The following is a 17,480-nucleotide window of genomic DNA, read 5'->3' as shown; positions in this document are numbered from 1 at the left end:
CAGGGTAGTATATGCTGATCTGGGACTCTTTTTTACTTCCTAGTAATGTCTGTCATTTGCTTAGCTAGAGAGTTCGAAATGATGGCTGTTGATAGCATCCTCGGAGCCGAGGTCTCCTCTTCCTCATTAGCGGCCAACCCATCATTTCTTAATAGTGGCATCCATGACTGCTTGTGGCCTCAGGGTGCTGCCATTGTCACTTGACACAGTGGCAGTCTATAGGAGTTTTATTGGAAACTATCATATATGTATATATATGTATGTATATATATATATATATACATACACACATATATATTCAAAAGGGCTTGCATGAAGACGTGCATATATTTATGTGCACCACTGGGTACAGTGCCAGAAGGACATCAGATCCCCTGATCTGATGATCTGAGTTCCCGCATGGGTTCTGGGAACCGATCTCAGGTCCTCAGCAAGATCTGTAAATGCTTAAATCACTAAGACAATCCTCCAGCCTCAGTGATTACCTTAACACCTCACCCCAAACTGCTGCCTCCAATTTTGTTTCTTGAAAGAAAGATCTGACTCTTGGCAGGTACATCTCACTGTCTTCTCTCTGTGACATGTTGGTAGATGAATTTGACAGCATCACTCCTAGAACTTTTAGTTTGCCACATTCTTGAGAGATGGTTTCCTAAATAATATGTCCTTTTGATTGTAGTTAAGTCAAACTACTCAGGGCAATGTCTTCGTCTTCAATCCCATGTAGCTCTGATGTTTTTTTTTTATTGCCATTCACTGTGCTTTGTTTTGTTTTTATAAAGTAGCTCATGAGCGCCTCCCTCGGGGAACCAGGAAGGTTGATTCTGAGGTCAGTTTGCGATGAGCTCTGTAAACCCTCCATGTTCGTTTGCCTAAGAAGCATAGTTTCTTCTCAGTGCAATAGATGCAGACCCAGCATGGAAAGTGATTGTCCCAGCAAAATAATTACTGTAAAATAACAAAAGACTTTTAAATCAGAAAAATTACCCATGGTATTAGAAAGCAGAGATAACGGACGAGTGTGATCTGTCACAGAAGAGCGACCTTACAGGGACGGGTCCCAGGCAGTCACCACAGGACAGCTACAGTGTCTCATGTCAGACAGCCCCAAGCTGCATCTCATCTGTCACTCACTGGCTGAGGGGATTTGAGTAAGTTGTTGAACCTCTATGAGCATGTCTCCTTATGGATATAGTAGGGCTAATGGCTAATGGTGGTGTCTCTTCCATGGATGTTTCACATATCAGGAAATACACAGAGGTCTCTTGGTGCAGACATGCAGTTGGTGTGGAGTTGGTATTAGCTGTCACTCAGTTCATGCTCAGCACTAAGAATGAGTAGCTTTAATTTCTGTCCAGGTTGAAACCTCATTTTGGGAGTGGTTCGACTCTAGTGCCTATGGCCATGAGGCAGTAGTTGGAGCATCCTGGCTTTCAGCCTACATCTCTTTAGTAGAACCTCTGGTTCCTCTGTGGAGAGATCAAGAGGAGCCCCCTAGAGCACAGAACCCTAGGTGATGATGGCCTCTTTTAGTCTCCATTTATCTCAAGTGAACCCCACCCCAAGGGCATGAAAGCTCTTGTTCTCAGTGAACTTTTTGAGTTAGCACCCAGCATGCCTCGCTGAAATCAGGGAGGAGAGAACTTTTTGGGGGGTGTGGGGGAGGTCAAGAATATATTCACCTGGGGGAATTTATTTCAAGTCTCTGTACCTAATAGAAGAGCCATTAGTCTCCCTGAATTGAAAGTTACACCTTTCTTTGGTAAAAGGAAGATTCTCACATGAGAGCACCCCTCACCTGCTTCTATAGCCCAGGAAAATACCAAATCTGTTGTTTGTGAATACGCCTTTGTATTCTCATTCTATGTGTGTCTGTCAGTCTCTCTCTCTCTGTCTTTGTATCTCTCTCTTTGTCTATGTGGACATGTATGTGTACATGTTATACATATCTGTTTGTGTGTGGGGGGGTACATTTGTGTATATGACATGTGTGTATGTTCATGACAGAGGACCACTTAGTTGTCATTCTGTAGGCAATGTCCATCTTTTTATTTTTAGACTGCATCTCTCACTGGCCTGGGACTCACTAAGCAGGCCAGGATAGTAGACCAGCAAGCCCCAAGAACCACTCCCCCATGCCACGCTGTGCCTATGGGATCAAGCTTGGAAGGCAAGCACCCCTTGACCCACTTCTGTATTCTTAATGTCACATCAGAGTCTAAAGGCCATTATTAAATAGCACTCGGCCCTCAAATTTCCCCATTAGACATATGGGCTCTCATCCCCGGGCCATCCCTGAGCCCTGGAACTTGCCTTTGTGCTTCCCCTCCAGCATCCTTCCCTCTCCTCTGACTGTGTCATCCTTCAAGGTCCTGAGGGCAGGGCTCTTCTTCAGGCACCCTCTCTCCTGCCAGGCACTAAAATTAGCCTTTCCCACAAAAGACTCCGTCCTCTAACTCTCTTCATTCCACATTCTAGTTAAGCGATTATTCGCCTTTCTTACTTTCCAGAACACATGATCAAATGTCTCCTTTGTATCATCATAGATCCAAAGGCATAGTCTGCCCCCTTGAGGGGGAGGAAAGCCACCTTTTTGACATTGAATGTTCTAGTGCTTCTGAGAATCCAACAGGGCCCCACCGTACTGGTCTGAATGGGAATGGCCTCCATAGGCTCATATATTTGAATGCTTGGTCTCCAGTTGGTGGATCTGTTTGGGAAGGGTTAGAAGGCGTGTCTCTATTGGAGGAGGCATGTCATTGGGGGTGGGCTTTGAGGTTCCAAAAGCTCCATGACATTCCCAGTTAGCTCTTTCATTTGATTCACAGTTGTCTAAAAGTGTATCCCCTCAGCTACTGGTGTGGGGCCATGCCTGCCTTCTCCACCATGCTCCCCACCGTGATGGTCATGACCTCACCCTCTGAGACTGTCAGCAAGCCCCTGGTTAAATGCTTTCTTTTGTAAGTTGCCTTGGTCATGCTGTACCTTCACAGTAATAGAAAAGAAACTATGATATCTGCCCCGTGTTACGGACTGGGAGGTGAATAGCCAACTCCTACTGGCCACCAAGTGCTCGTGCTGTCTCTCTGGGGTGAACCACCTCTCCTGACTTCCAGTCCTCTGTACATCAAAGGCAGTCTCAGTGACGATTTAGCTCTGAGGCTCCTGGCTGCCTGAACTTCTGATTTGGTGATTCATGCCTCCAGTGGGGGTACTTTACCTCCAGAGACAGCACAGCCGTGGCAGCTCTGTCTGCAAGCAAGGGAAGCAAAGGAAGCGAAGATAAATTTAACAGTTCTTGAAGTCGTGTCAAATGGAATTGTAAAGGAAGCCTTTGAAGCTTGTCTGAACCCAGCTATCCTATCTCTGAAGGGCCACAGGGGAAATGATTAGGAAAGTTGCCCTTTGAGGACATGGCTTTGACGGGGGAGTTAGATTCTGGAAGTGAGTCACAAGCCCCTGACAACTGTGCCTTCACTCTGGCCACCACGCCCCTTGCACTGCTCTCTCTTGCAAACTGTCTCCCAAGTTGCTGCCTCTTTGCAGCTGAACCAGTGCTCCTGAGATTTCTGACTCATAAAGGCCCATGACCACTGGAATGGGTCTTCAGACCATGGCAGGTTCCGGGCATCCATAACCCTTGCCTTCCATAGGCACACGATTCTTCTCATTTTTTTTTCTGGGTGTCTTAGCACACTGGACCCTACAGAGAGGAGTCAGGGAAAGCCTCTGCAGGCAGGACACCTCAGGGTTTAGAAAAGCAAGTGTCAGAACACAGAGGAGTGACCTGCATGGCCATAAAAGAACCCAGGAGTGGGAGAGCCATGGGGTCAAATGCAATGGAAATTTTTCTAGAGAGGGTGGCATCTACCTTGTAGTGTGAGGGACAACCACTCAGTGGAAGGGAAGGCGAACACAGTTCCAGGCCGAGGGAACAACCAGTGCAAAACCAAAGAAATCAAGAGAGTCTAATATATTTGACAACTGAGAATGCTTCAGTAACCACACCTAGGATACAGTGCCCATGGATGACACGGGCAGGCCAGCTGCTCTCCCATGTACACGGTGGGAACTGAGCTTAACTGGATGTTGGGAAGTTGTAGGAGAGAGCCTGGCCTCTGCTTCTCTCCAGCTGTGTGACCTAGACAAGCAACTTCAGCTCTCTGAGGCTCAGAATCTGTGTTTGTAAAATGAAAGTTCACCTACACTCCACGGAGCCAATGGAACTGTTAAATGAGATGCTGTGTCCTCTTCTGGGATCCATTAAATGAGCTGCTGTGTCCTCACCTGGAATCCATTAAATGAGATGCTGTGTCCTCACTTGGGATCCACAGCTGACAAGCCATCATGCCAAACTGACTGTAATGACCATTAAATGGGAGGCATTTTCCCCGCCTGCATTCAGAAGTCCCAGATCTGGGAGTCTAAAATCCCATGTTGATCTGTTCTCATCTCTAAGACCATGCAGTTTCCTCTCCTTCCCTAGACTGGCCTGGCTCTCCCACATCCCACACTGCTCTGGCATTAATTACACTGAGAATCCTTGTTCCCTCCTCTACGTCTCCACCATCTGCCTCAAGGAAGATGCAACTCAAACAATGTATAGAAAGACACTTTCCCTGGCTCTTCTGGAAGGGATGGAGGTGTGAGGCTGAGCCCGTGCACCGCTCTCAGCAAAGCTTCTCTTCATCCACTGAGTGTTCACACAGACGGCTTCCACTGGAAGGTTCATCCTGGGAGAGGCCCTGTCGTTTTGCCTCACTCCAACTTCCTCTTGATTGTCTTAGGGTTTCAGTTGCTATGATAAACACTGTGGCTAGAGACACCTTAAGGAGAAGAGGGTTAATTTCTGCTCTCATGTCTGAACACAGTCCGTAATTTAGGGAAGTCTGGATGGGAACTCGAGGCATGAACCTAGAGGCAGGAACAGAAGCAGAAGCCATGGAAGAATACCATTTACTGTCTTGCTTAGCCTGCTTCCTTATAGCACCCAGGCTGGCTAGCCCAGGGGTACCACCCATAATGGGCTGGACCCACTCACATCAGTCACTAATTAAGAGTGCAGGCTTCCATATAGCCCAATCTTTTGGAGACAATGTCTCAATTGAATGGGACATCCCCACTCCAATGCTCCATGCGTCCATTGCCCACATCCCATCCCTCCCCATGCATTATGCATTGTGATGGTCTTAGTTTTGATATCTGAGGCCTTTCCCTCTGTGCTTGTTTCCACAGGGAGGCTGCTGCTCCCCTGCATCGTGTCTCTGGCTGCAGAACCCTTTCTCTTTCTTCCAGTTCTTTTTGTCTCTCCCCTCTGTGCTAGCGACTCTTTCAAATGTCTGCTGCTTTTCTTCACGTTTAAAACACCGCCGAGCAGGATGCTGGGACGAGCATGCACAGGAACTGTATCCACCATTTCTATGGTGACCACACCTGCATCAGCAGGTTGTTTTCTGCCCCCCTCATCCCCTTGCCAAAAGTCAGTCTTCTCTTACCAGAGCAGAAGACACCCATCTGGGAACCCAGGTCCACTGTAGGTGATGAGGGCTTTCAAATGTATTAGACTCTCTCTTGACTTCTTTGGCGTTGCAGCGGCTGTCCACTTAGCCTGTGTTCTTGTTACCAGCCTCATGCTTTGATGCCAGGCCTGGTCTGCCCCATGAATGTAATTACCACAGGTCCACTGATTGGGCAAATGCACCCCCATGGGAGCAGGGCAGCTGCTGGTGTGGGAGATGTGGGTTTTGAGGATCTTTCTCCCAGTCTATTTTTTGTGGCCCCTTTGTTATAAGTCTCTAGAGTGAATGCCTTGCATCCTTCTGGGTCCCCCCACAGAAGGATGTCCCACTTTGTTATTCTCTCTTCAACACTGGGCTGAAAGTCGCATTCCACAATTGTCACCAGTCCAACCTCTCCCCCTCACGGTTACCTTGCTTGTCAATGTCCAAGTTTATAAATCAAAGTTAAACGTGCATAGACTACCTTGTTTGTGGCAAGTTTCCTCTTTTTCTGTAAGCCCCTATCTACTGTGAAATACACAAAGGGTACACTGAAAACCTATAAACAAACAGATTTTAAAATAATCCAATTATAAAATGCTGGACCAGACAACACTCTAAAGAAAGCTTGAAGCTTTCCTTAAATGGGGAATTGAGGCCACCACAGCTCCCTACCTTGCTTGAATGCCCCATTATGCTCTTGCTATCCCCAGAGCAGTGGTTTGTGGGTGCAGGTAGTTGTATATCACAGTGCCTGCAGTACTCTCAGAGCATCCTGATCCAGGCTGCACCTCAGGCCTCTTGAATCTGAATCTCTAGACAGTGCTCAAGAGACTGTAAATGGCTAGCATTGGCCCAATTTGTTGATCATTGAGAAATTGAGGCAGGATCCAGACACTACTATAAATTTATTTTTTTCAAAGCCTACTTTTAATGATGATTCTTAAATGCTTTAACCTCCCTTTTGGCCCACCACTCACCAGAGGTGGTGGGAAAGAAAGGCTATGGAGAAGTGAACCTGTCTAGAAAGGTTCTTTGGAGAAAGTCTCATCTGCATTGTCAGGAAACTAGCAGTTCACTTCACAGGTCAGCAGCAGCAGCTTGATCCACTCGCAAACAATTCACAGATATACTAGCAGTCAAGTTCAGCAGAGTCAAGATAGCAAACATGAAATCACCAGTAGTGGCACTGCCTAGCAGAGACAGCCAGGCCTTAGCCAGGCTTCGAGTCATCAGGAGGGACCAGGGCCAACAGGAACACTAGATAAAGTTCTCAGCTGTGCCTCTCTCAGTGAAGCAAAGATCAGTGAAGACACAAGACCAACAAGCATTGCAGTCAACTCTATATGCAAGCCAAGCTCAGCCTCATTCACTGTCAGTTGAGTCCTTTTTATACTCCTTCTAAACATCAAGTGTCCCTCACAACCTTGCCTCAGCATGTGTGTCTGTCTCAACCGACATTACTTTGCCAATCAGCCCAAGTCTGTGGAAGTGGCAAGAAACTGCAGCACACCACCAGAAGTGTTTTGGTGTGTTTCTTTCCATGAAGTCCTGACAAAAATGGAGCTCAAACTGTGCAGTGTAAGGTGGGCCAATACATGTGTGTCATTAGCAAAGACTCCTTCATCACGTGTCCTTTCACATGCTTGCTTTAGTAGAACATCCCTTCGCTTGTGTCTGCTTCAGCCAAATGTCCCTTCACGAGTCTGCCTTAGCCTTTGACCTGTGCCCACTTCAGGAAAACACTCCTTCACTTGTCTTTCCCAGCAAAACACCATCCAACACAACGGAGTTTCCAAAGAACCTTTAAGTTTCCACTTCACACTTTCTATTTTACTGATCAGGCTTTGTGGGAGAGCATGGTTGTGTGAGCAACTAGCAAGGCCAATGTAATCCCTGCTACCTGCACTTACAAGAGTATGTGAGTCTGTAGAATGGGTGCTGGCCTAGGCAAGGTGGTTGCTGTACTCTGGTGAGGGGAAGAGACAGAAAGAGGCCTCTCCTTGTCTCCCCCACCATCCAGCGTGCTCCAGTGGCTTACTCAATACCTGGAGCTACAGCTGCAACCTTGGGGACAGTCTGGGCAAGGTGAAAGACTAGGACTGTGTGGGAAAAGTCTGGCTAGGTAGATTACAGCCTCGGAAGTATGAATATCTCTGTATCTCAGATGAGATTTTAAGCAAGTCTCTCAAAGAGTAACCACACTTGAGTCTTGTTGAGGTGTGTAAAGTGGTAGCAATGGCTGCCTTTGACTGAGTGTTACTGGTAACTAGATGCCAGGCCAAGCCTGTACTGTAGGCTAGTTTTTGTCTCTTTTACCTAGCTCCTGGTGGCTACACCAACTTGTCAAGTAGCAGTATGTAATAGAACTTTAGGACAGAAAGTCACACTGGGAGATGTGACCTTAAAGCCAGATAGGACACTGTCCATCCAGACTTTGACTCTACTTCCTACTAAGACTTTGGACTTAGTGAGTCAGGAGAATAGGACAATCAGAGCTTGTCTCTTTTTTCAGATTCCTGGATAGGCAGTATCTCCATAGAACAGACTCTCAGAGCATCTCGGGAAATTGGTCATAGATGATGAAGACCACAAGCCTGTGCTTCTAGGATTCATTTATTCACAGGTTTAGTGTGTGTGTGTGTGTGTGTGTGTGTGTGTGTGTGTGTGTTTTGCATCTCTGAGAACCAAGAGCATACGAGAAGCTGGGAGACTGATGGCATGAGAAATGCTAGAGGCATAAGGCCCAGGCTAGGATGCCCTACTGCTGCCTTGCTGACCCATCACTGCCCCAGATCCTCCCACTTCCTTCTGAGAATGTCTGGGAATAAAGGTATAATGGTGGAATGGGTTGAAGGATCAGGGTATTTTTATCATTAAGAGTTAAACTGTGAAGAGAGTGTCCTGAGAGTAGTGTGCTTAGAGGCATGGAGGATGTGAGGTGCTCCTGGGATGAAGGCTGGGGGGCGGGGAGGGGGGGGGACCATGGCCATTGACCTCATGTGCTGAAGAAGGGCAGGATAGAGGGAGGTGGAAGCTAAGAGTCTGTGAAGCAGACCACTAGTGGCCCTACGGAATCACTGAGCACTGGGCTTATGATACCACAGTGAGCTGGTTGGGCAAGGCACAAGCTTGGAGGAGTCAAAGGCATGACAGAAAGGTAGATAGCAGTATCATAGCATCCAAGAGGCCATCTAGTTTATCAGAGAAACTGAGGCAGGTACTCATTTCAGTGTTGCTAGGTTTCAGGTGAGGGCTGATTGACAGTAGGAACACACAAAGGAGAAAGGAAATTAACAGGCATCTAGGCATCTTCTCCTTTTGAAAGATTTATTTATTTATTTCTATGTGTATGGACATTTTGCCTGCGTGCACAGATATGTGCACCATGTGCGTGCCTGGTGTGGTGGATTCCCCTGGAACAGGAGCTACAGACAGTTGTGAGCTGCCATGTGAGTGCTGGGGATGAACCTGGAGAGTTCTCTAGAGGAACAGGCAGTGCTGAGTCATCTCTCCAGACCTGAGCTGCAGCAAAGGGCTCAGAGGTGTGGGCTCCAGGTAGCTGGATAGAAACCCTCAGTGGAGGGGGAGAGAGACACACACAGAGAGACAGAGAGAGGGGGAGAGAAAGGGAGAAAGAGAGAGAGAGAACAAACAGACACACAGAGAAAAACAGGGAGAGAAAGAGAGGAGAGGGAGAGAGAGAGAGAGAGAATTGAGGAGGGGCAAGGCCCTTAGAGTGTGTCTGTTTTCCAACTCCTTGGCTCATACCCGGTCCTGAGATGTGTTCCATATACCCAATCCAGATGCTACAGTCCCTGGGCTTGGGGCAGGGGGCAGCAAATGCAACCTTAGACCAGCTCTTGAGTTAGTATGGATCATACAGGCTAGTTGAACCAGGTTCATTTTCCAGCTGAGCAAACTGGTCCAATAAAGAGCAAGTCTGAGATCCCATAGCTAGGAGCAGAAGAATCACAATGTAAACTTGGATCTAATTCCACAGCCTTCCTCTGACCTTGGACTCCAGTATCCCCAGATGACATCCAAGGTCACGGGAGCATGAATGAGTAGATTCAGCCTCATCTGAAATCAAACCTCAAACCTAATGGATCTCCGAAATTCAGTTACTAAGGAGAAACCCAATCTGTACAGGGAGTCTGTGTGCATCCCTACAAGTCTGCTACATCTGCAAGCATCCCTCAGTGTCCTGCTGCATTTGTGAGCCTTCTCACTTTGAGTTCTATTTGGGAACTGCTGATCAGAGAGGGGTAAAGAGAACAATGGGACTCAGAAGCCAAGGCGATTCAACTGGAAAAACAGGAGGCTGGCGAAGGGATTAATCACAGGTTTCAATTCCAAGGAGAGTGGCTTTGAGAACAGCAAGTAGCTAACTCCTTAGGAAGTAAGAGAGAGGATTTTACAATTATAGTCATGGAATCTGGGTGTGCCTCAGCAGGGTACAGCTACACAGTGGCCTGTTTGACCCTGTGGACAGCAGAGGTTATGGGGACAGAGCTGATGACCACCTGCCAGGGTTCAGCCCCACCCCCACAGGTATTTATAGTGTATAATTTATAGTGTATATAGGGAGTGTAATTGTCAATGGGGTAGAAAATTCTCTGGCACCTTGGCTTCTTCAGCTGAGAACCAGGAGAACTAGCAGGGATGCCAAAGACTCAGTAAATCTGTCCAAACAGGGACAAACATTGTCAACAATGTCCCATCTAAGAGTGGTTCACAGGGTCAGTGACCTTTAAAACCAGTGTGGGATTCTGACTCTTTTTCAAATAGGAGTAGAATAAAGTTGATTTATGAATAGCTTTTGCTGTAAGACTTCCCAGCAGCCCCCTAGCCTCAGGTTCCTTATCTATAAAATGGGAATAACAGAGGCTTGTCTTGAGAGCCAAGCAAGGCAGAAGACAAGCAACCCTTTCTGGAAGCAGGAGACAGTGGTGGACAGGAGGGGATAAGCACTGCATGTATAGGAATATGGGGTCCCCACGTGAGGTCCTGGCAAAGACTTAGCATACGAGGGACATGTCTGTGGATCATCATACCATTATCAATAACAGAGGGAAATGGGGTAATAACATAAACTTGTAAAGAATCTTTCTTTTTGTAGAAATAGAATCAGGCCGTGGATGCACACCAAAAATATCTAAAACAAATATGGCCATAAGGAATGCAGACGTTTTAGAGGACGGAACAGGCTCTTGGAGAGCAATTTGGAGGAGGGGAAAGATTGCTTGCTATGCCACACTCAGGTGGCCATGCTGTATCCCAGGGCACTGTGAAGCTGTGGCCATCAGGGCCCTTCCTTGGGATGTGGCTGGAGGTGGGAGTGGCAAAGTCACAGACTTTGTAGTCACCGCTGATGGAGCTCTTTGCCAACTGAGGCCCAGCTCCTCCATACTCTGAGATCACTCAGATGTGCAGCAAAGCCACCTTCTCAGGGTGGCCCAGCTTTGCATACAGCATCTAGCTCACAGTTTGCCTGATACCTGCACCTGTATCTTCCTTTGATGGAGTCCCTGCTGTGTTGTTATGAGCCATTGGAGCTGGGTTTGAGTGATGACTGATGAATTCTGCTCAGGGGACAGATTTCACCTAATAGAACCGACACAAAAATTCCCTAGCTAGGTTAGCAACTGCCAGGCCTGAGAGAGCTATAGCTCTGTTTTGCTTTGAACAGAGGGACAATAACAAGGGATGAGCCTATGCAGGGGTCAGAAGAGCTAACCCATCATCCAGCTAGTCCCCCAACTTCTCAAGGCATCTCCTATGCATTCCCGACCATTCAGGGTTTAAGTTTCTTCCAATAGAGCTGAAGCCCAAGAGTGCTGCCTAGGGGGATCTCCATCATCTTACTATAAAGTGTCAGCTCTTTTTTAATAAGATGCCATGTAAGAAAAGCTTAAGTTTAAAAACAAATATGTCAAGAATATCTCACGGGGGAGGGGGGTCTATCAGCTACATCCATGTCACCCGTCACCTCGCCCAACACATTCAGTCTACCAGCACATGCTAAGCACCTCCCATGCTTCAAGCACTGGCAGATACATCAAGGTGGGAGACTAGGGGTGACTCTTGGGAAACCCAGTCACCTGGAAAAAAAGAACACTGAAAAACAAAGCAATTCAGTTTTTCATGGAGCTGTGTAGAGAACTCATCCCACTGACAGCCTCCCATGCACAGACCGTGAGTATGAAGAGATATAAAGAATGCCCTTGGCATCTCTAAAGAGCCTTGAAGATAGGCAACATCATGATGTTTCACATTCAGTAACAGCCAAAGCCGCCTGCACCAGTAGCCAGTGTGGCCTGGTCACCTTCAGGTCCCCTGCTCCATTTCTCTGGGATCCCTGGACACAAGGTGTTGTACAACACTAGAACTTGACTCTGGGGCTGGCGAGATGGCTTAGTGGTTAAGAGTGCCGACTGCTCTTCCAAAGGTTCCGAGTTCAAATCCCAGCAACCACATGGTGGCTCACAACCATCCTTAACGAAATCTGATGCCCTCTTCTGGAGTATCTGAAGACAGCTACAGTGTACTTACATATAATAAATACATAAATAAATAAAAATAAAAAAAAAAAGGAACTTGACTCTGAGATCCATGATGCCTACTGTACTTCAAAATGGTGGCCTTCTTGTAGTCTAGGAGGGGATTATATAAAAAGAACTAAAGACTTTATAAAGTCTATAGCTTGGGAGAAATAGGACCTAGAAGCCTATTTTTAAAACAGAAGCCTTGCAATTGACGGAGCAAGACATAGTTATTAGAAACACCCACAGATCTTCCCCACTGGGGTGTTAAACATCGTCTTGCTAGACAAGATGACCCACATCTGTGCTCCTGGGGACAATGGGTACAAGGACCCTGACATAAAGCCACTGATCTGGGGCCCTGTGTCCCTTCCCATTGTCTCAGGCCCTTACTGGCCCCTCCAGTGCTGACACCTGTGGCACCTGCCTCAATCCCACCTAAGGGAGAACAATACGCAGTTGTCTGATCAGTTAACAGAGTAGCAGGTTTTTTCATGCCATTTCCATTCAGACTTTGTTTTGCTTAACTCCCCTTACCATCTTTCCCTCATCTCCATCCCTTAGGCTCCCATTCCCTTTGTCCACTGTACTCTCTTTCCTCCTCATATGTACCCCTGCACTGCCCACACACTCACACTTAAAAGCCCTCCCTTAAAGCCTTTTTTTTTTTTCTCTTCTCTTGGGACTCTTTCTGGTTTCCTAGTTTTTATCAACATTTACTCCCATCCAGGTGCATGGCTAGAAGTTGGGATCCACGTGAGAGAGAGAATGCAGTATTTGTTTTCATATGGTTACCTTGAATTATATGTTTTTAAAACATGTAAAACATAGAAACAGCCTGAGTCTGAGGCTACCCTCTAGGAGTAGCAACTGAAACTGGTCAGTGCATGAGAAAGCCCCACCCACTCTCATTTGTTTCCAGATAGAGAAGGCAGCTGTTGGATGCCACTGCAGCTTGAGATTCTTGGCTCATGTTGGTATACTGCCAAGGAACATCATGGATGGCCCCTTGCATCAGAAAGACAGATGGTCAAATCCAGCTCACCTGACTCCAGCTCCTGTCAAGCCAAACAAGGCACCTCTGGTGACCTTGAGGCCCCTCCTAGGGCAGCTTAGGGTACTTGTCCATGGCCATAGTGATTGGCATATAAGCAAATTCAGATCTGAGCCACCTGCTCAAGAGCAAGGTTCTTTGCCATTCACTGGGTTACCATGGGCCAGGCTGAAAGGCCTGCCTTAGTTATGGTGGTTTTTACTGCTTCTTCTCAGAATGCTTCTGTGTGATATTTTCATGTAACCTACGCATCATCTTGAGACTCGTTATAATACCTAATGCCATGCAAATGCTATGTAAATAGTTGTTACACCATATTGCTTAGGGAATGGTGACAGAGAAAGACGTCTGTCTGTGAGTATTCAACACAAATATGGTTTTTTTCCCCCTGAATATTTTCAACCCACGGTGGGTGGTGAATGCAGAATGCACAGGCAGAACCGACAGACTGTCCGTTGTTCTCTACCATGGTTTAAAATGGATCAGCGAAATATAATTTGCATACCAGTTTATAGTAAAAACCCTGTGGTTTTTAGAATATTCACAAAATGATACCACCAGAGCCCATATACATTCAGAACATTCCATGACATCCAAACAGACCCTATCTGTGCCTCTTGACACTCCTCACCCATTGATTGCTCCCTCTGACCTTTCACAGATCACTCTCTTTGCATGGTCTTCTAGTCACAAGCCTCCTCAAACTGAGCAGCCTGGCTTGGCCTCGCCTGTCATTCAAAGGGAAATGCAAGAAATAAGCTGGCCGCTGAGTAGATGAACTCAATAGCTTCAGAGAGGTGGAGGGAAGATTGGAGTCACCTTGGAAATGAGGGCTGAGCCAGCACTGGCTGAGTGTCCTGGCAGGCCCCTTCTGACTTGCTCTGTGCTTTAGGAGTCCCTTCTGCTGATCCCTGCTAGTGTCTGATACTCTCATGGGCTCCCTGTCATCAGGGCTCTACAGCGGGTCTCAGAAAAGCTGACAGGGACAATCGGTTATGGGATGAGGACAAGTAGTCACATACACTCAAGGGCTCTGAGCTTATTGGCCCTGAATAGGCTAGCAGACTTTTGCCCATTGGGTGAAGACTTTTCAGGTTCCAGTGTGTCATCCTCTCCTGGGATGTCTTCTTTTTCTTTCTTTCTTTCTTTCTTTCTTTCTTTCTTTCTTTCTTTCTTTCTTTCTTTCTTTCTTTCTTTCTTTCTTTCTTTCTTTCTTCCTTCCTTCCTTCCTTCCTTCCTTCCTTCCTTCCTTCCTTCCTTCCTTCCTCTCTCTCTCTCTCTCTCTCTCTCTCTCTCTCTTTTTCTTTCTTTCTTTTGGAAATAAAAAACACTGAGTCTTCAGCTTGGAGCTATAACCTTTTGTCTTCCCCATCAACACTGCCCAGGGCAACATGATCCTATGCCGAGTACACAGTGGGAGAATATTTGTAAAGCTGGATGACAAAGACAGGGAAGGATGTCACCTTGATGGGCACAAGAACATGGTGCATTTAAATTGCATGGTATGCATTAAGTTGCACTGTACACAGTAAGTTGGAGGTAGCCATTTCTCTTTCCCTGCCAGTGGAAAATGAAGGCCCTTCATACATAAGGGCCACCCTTCCTTCCCCTATCTTCATGGACAATAGGAAGATGGTGGATACTGCACGGGAGGAGTTTTTGGTCCAGTTTTTACACTCAAGCATGTCTGACTCTGCGCCAATGGCGAGCCATGCTGGAGGAGTGGAAGAAATGCAATGAGAACCCTCCCCCCCCCCCAGATTGACTGTGGTGACCCATGCTAGGGAGCAGCCACCCTCTGGTACCCTCTGAGTGACCTGGCTGCCAAGATCCATCTTCTTTTCAGAGACCATCCATGGGGACTCTAAGGCCACCCAAACTCAGTGTTCTCTTGCTTCTCTTAGCTGCTGCCATTGGGGACAAGCTGAGTAGGGAGGCTTCCTGCAGAGTCCAAGCTTCCTGCAGAGTCCAGTGTCCCCAGTAAAACAACAAAAGGCCCCTCCATCAGCAGAGTCTTCTCCCTACAGGAGAGCACCTGGCCATACCTGTTCGGAGTGATCATTGTCCCTGCCTTGGTCCAGCTGGCAAGCCTGCCATTTCTCCCTGAGAGCCCACGCTACCTTCTCTTTGAAAAGCACGATGAAGCAGGAGCCATGAAAGGTAGGGTCCTCCCCTTTCATCACACAATGCCAGTCTATGCCTGGGTCACAGCAAGATGCTATAGGGTGGAACAGGGCAAGTGTCAGAATCTCTAAAAGCACCGTGCCGAGGGACATCTACTCTCTTCACCTCCCCAGCTGCAGACACGGTTCAGATAGCAGAGTCTCTGGTAGCAGTGGGAAGAGGGTGGTTGAAAAGAGCCTAAGAGGTATGATTCCAGGAAGCAATTGGACTTGCTGGAAGAAATGGAGTACCTCTGTGGCAACATGATATAGCCTGGCTTGGGAGAACTCCTCTCTACCTGCCCAGATAAGGAAGGACCCTTGGGAGGGGCTTCAATTACATATAGTCAGAGTGGACAATAGGAGTGCAGTGAGTGAATGAGACTCCAAAGTCTGATTTAACAGCCCAGTAGGAATGTGTGTATACAGGTATAACTGTATGTGTGTTTGATATATGTATTAAGTCATAATACATGATAAATACTATGCCTACACCTGGTTAAAAGTACAAAGATAATGAGATCCAGGCCTTGGGTGAAAAATAATACTGAGATCTGCATCTCTATCAATAACAGTACCAATTTCACTCCAGATGTTCAGCAAACAATTGTTTTTTGTTTGTTTGTTTGTTTTGACATACTGAGTGTTGGGTCAGGCAATGGGAAAGACAGGATCATAAGATGGCATCCCTGCATCCTGGGGTAATTGGAATGGTCTGTTAGGATGGGCAGACATGTCTGAGGAGAGCAAGTGTATGTGGTATCCTGCTTGCCTAGCATGTGCGAAGTTGTGGGTTCAATCTCCAGTTTCCCAAACAAAACAAAATTTAAAAAGAAAACCCCAGGTATGGTGGAACATGTGTGTAAACCCAATATTCTGATAAATGAGGCAGGCATGTTTGTTGTTGGTTGGGTTTTTTGTTTGTTTGTTTTTTGTTTTTATTTTTTGTTGTTTTTTTGAGACAGGATTTCTCTGTATAGCCCTGGCTGTCCTGGAACTCACTCTATAGACCAGGCTGGCCTCGAACTCAGAAATCCGCTTGCCTCTGCCTCCCGAGTGCTAGAATTAAAGGCGTGTGCCACCATGCCTAGCTAGGAGTGTTGTTTTTAAAAATCAAAATCCCAAATATTTAATTTTACCAATGAAGACTTGGGAGCCAGATGTTGGGGTAAAGGCTTGCTAGTTCAGAAAGGGACAGAAAGCACCCAGCTTACGACTCTACTCCACTAATGTCCCAGAAGTAAAAAGCCCTCTTTTCTTCTCCATGCTGTCTTAAATACCCTTCAACCCAGTGTCCCTCATTTTTACTTCCTGTGTTTTCTTATTATAACTCCCTGTCAACTGGTTGCTTGCTCGACCTCTTAACCTATAATAGACTTTATTTAATCCTGTTTACAGATAGTTCTTGGATTAAAGGTGTGTGCTAGGGCTGAGCTGCACCACAGCAAGAAACAGGTTTTTCTAGTTCACAGTCTTGGAGTTCACAATGTGATCAAATATCCTGCAGTACAGGAGGATCCTCATGAGCTCAAGAACAGTCTAGTCTACAGAGTAAGAACATGCCTTAAAAATAAAAAGATGAACTTTTGAATCTGCCTTTACAAAATCTCAGTGAGTCTTCAAGTTCTACAAATGACTCCCACTGTTTAGCTCTTCATAGTGCTAGCGTACAATACAGAGAAATGGCCTCCACCACCCCCTTCTTATTAAAGGGGTCTGCTTTCAGAGCCTGAACCTGTGGCAAAGGCATGGAGTGTCCATTAGACCTTGCACTCCTGTGGCTAAATATCTAATACAAACAATGTAAAGAGAAGGGCAGTTTCAGAGGCTTCTGTTCATCACAGTAGAAGACATGGCAAAGCAATTCACACGTGATAATCAGAAACCTGGGCTGAACCTTCACAGGGAGGGGTCAAACAAGCGACAGCTCCCAAAGGCACACTGGCAGGTGGCCTACTTCCTCCAGTCAGGCCCCACCTTCCACATTTCCCTTGTTCCCATGGTCTCTTCAAATTTAATATCCATCAGTGGATTAAACTATTCATCATCTCAGAGCACCCAGAGTGAGCCATATTAATCCCCTGGCTCTCAACCCCATTCTACTGACAGTCAAAGCTGAAGGTGGCACAAGACAGAGGAATGAAGGTCACTAATGGAATCGAGGCTGCCAATCAGCTGGATTCAGACTGGAAGAGGGGACTGTACATACCATCACAAGGAT

General features: G+C 46.7%; 1 protein-coding gene across 7 annotated transcripts in view; it reads left to right on the top strand.

Moving 5' to 3' along the window:
• The window catches only part of Slc2a9 (solute carrier family 2 member 9), a 128,424-nt gene that overhangs the window by 50,885 nt on the left and 60,059 nt on the right, over window positions 1–17,480 (top strand). For all 7 annotated transcript variants that reach the window (XM_021162163.2, XM_029478108.1, XM_021162164.1 and 4 more), the window contains one exon: window positions 15,125–15,257. In XM_021162163.2, coding sequence (XP_021017822.1) covers window positions 15,125–15,257 — 133 coding nt within the window. The remainder of the gene's footprint in view (window positions 1–15,124; window positions 15,258–17,480) is intronic.

This window comes from Mus caroli, unplaced genomic scaffold (assembly GCF_978045245.1).
Source record: "Mus caroli unplaced genomic scaffold, Mus_caroli_1 scaffold_4, whole genome shotgun sequence".
Taxonomy (NCBI): Eukaryota; Metazoa; Chordata; class Mammalia; order Rodentia; family Muridae; genus Mus; species Mus caroli.
The sequence above is the reverse complement of the archived record's forward strand: the minus strand, read 5'-3'. Positions and strand labels throughout refer to the sequence as shown.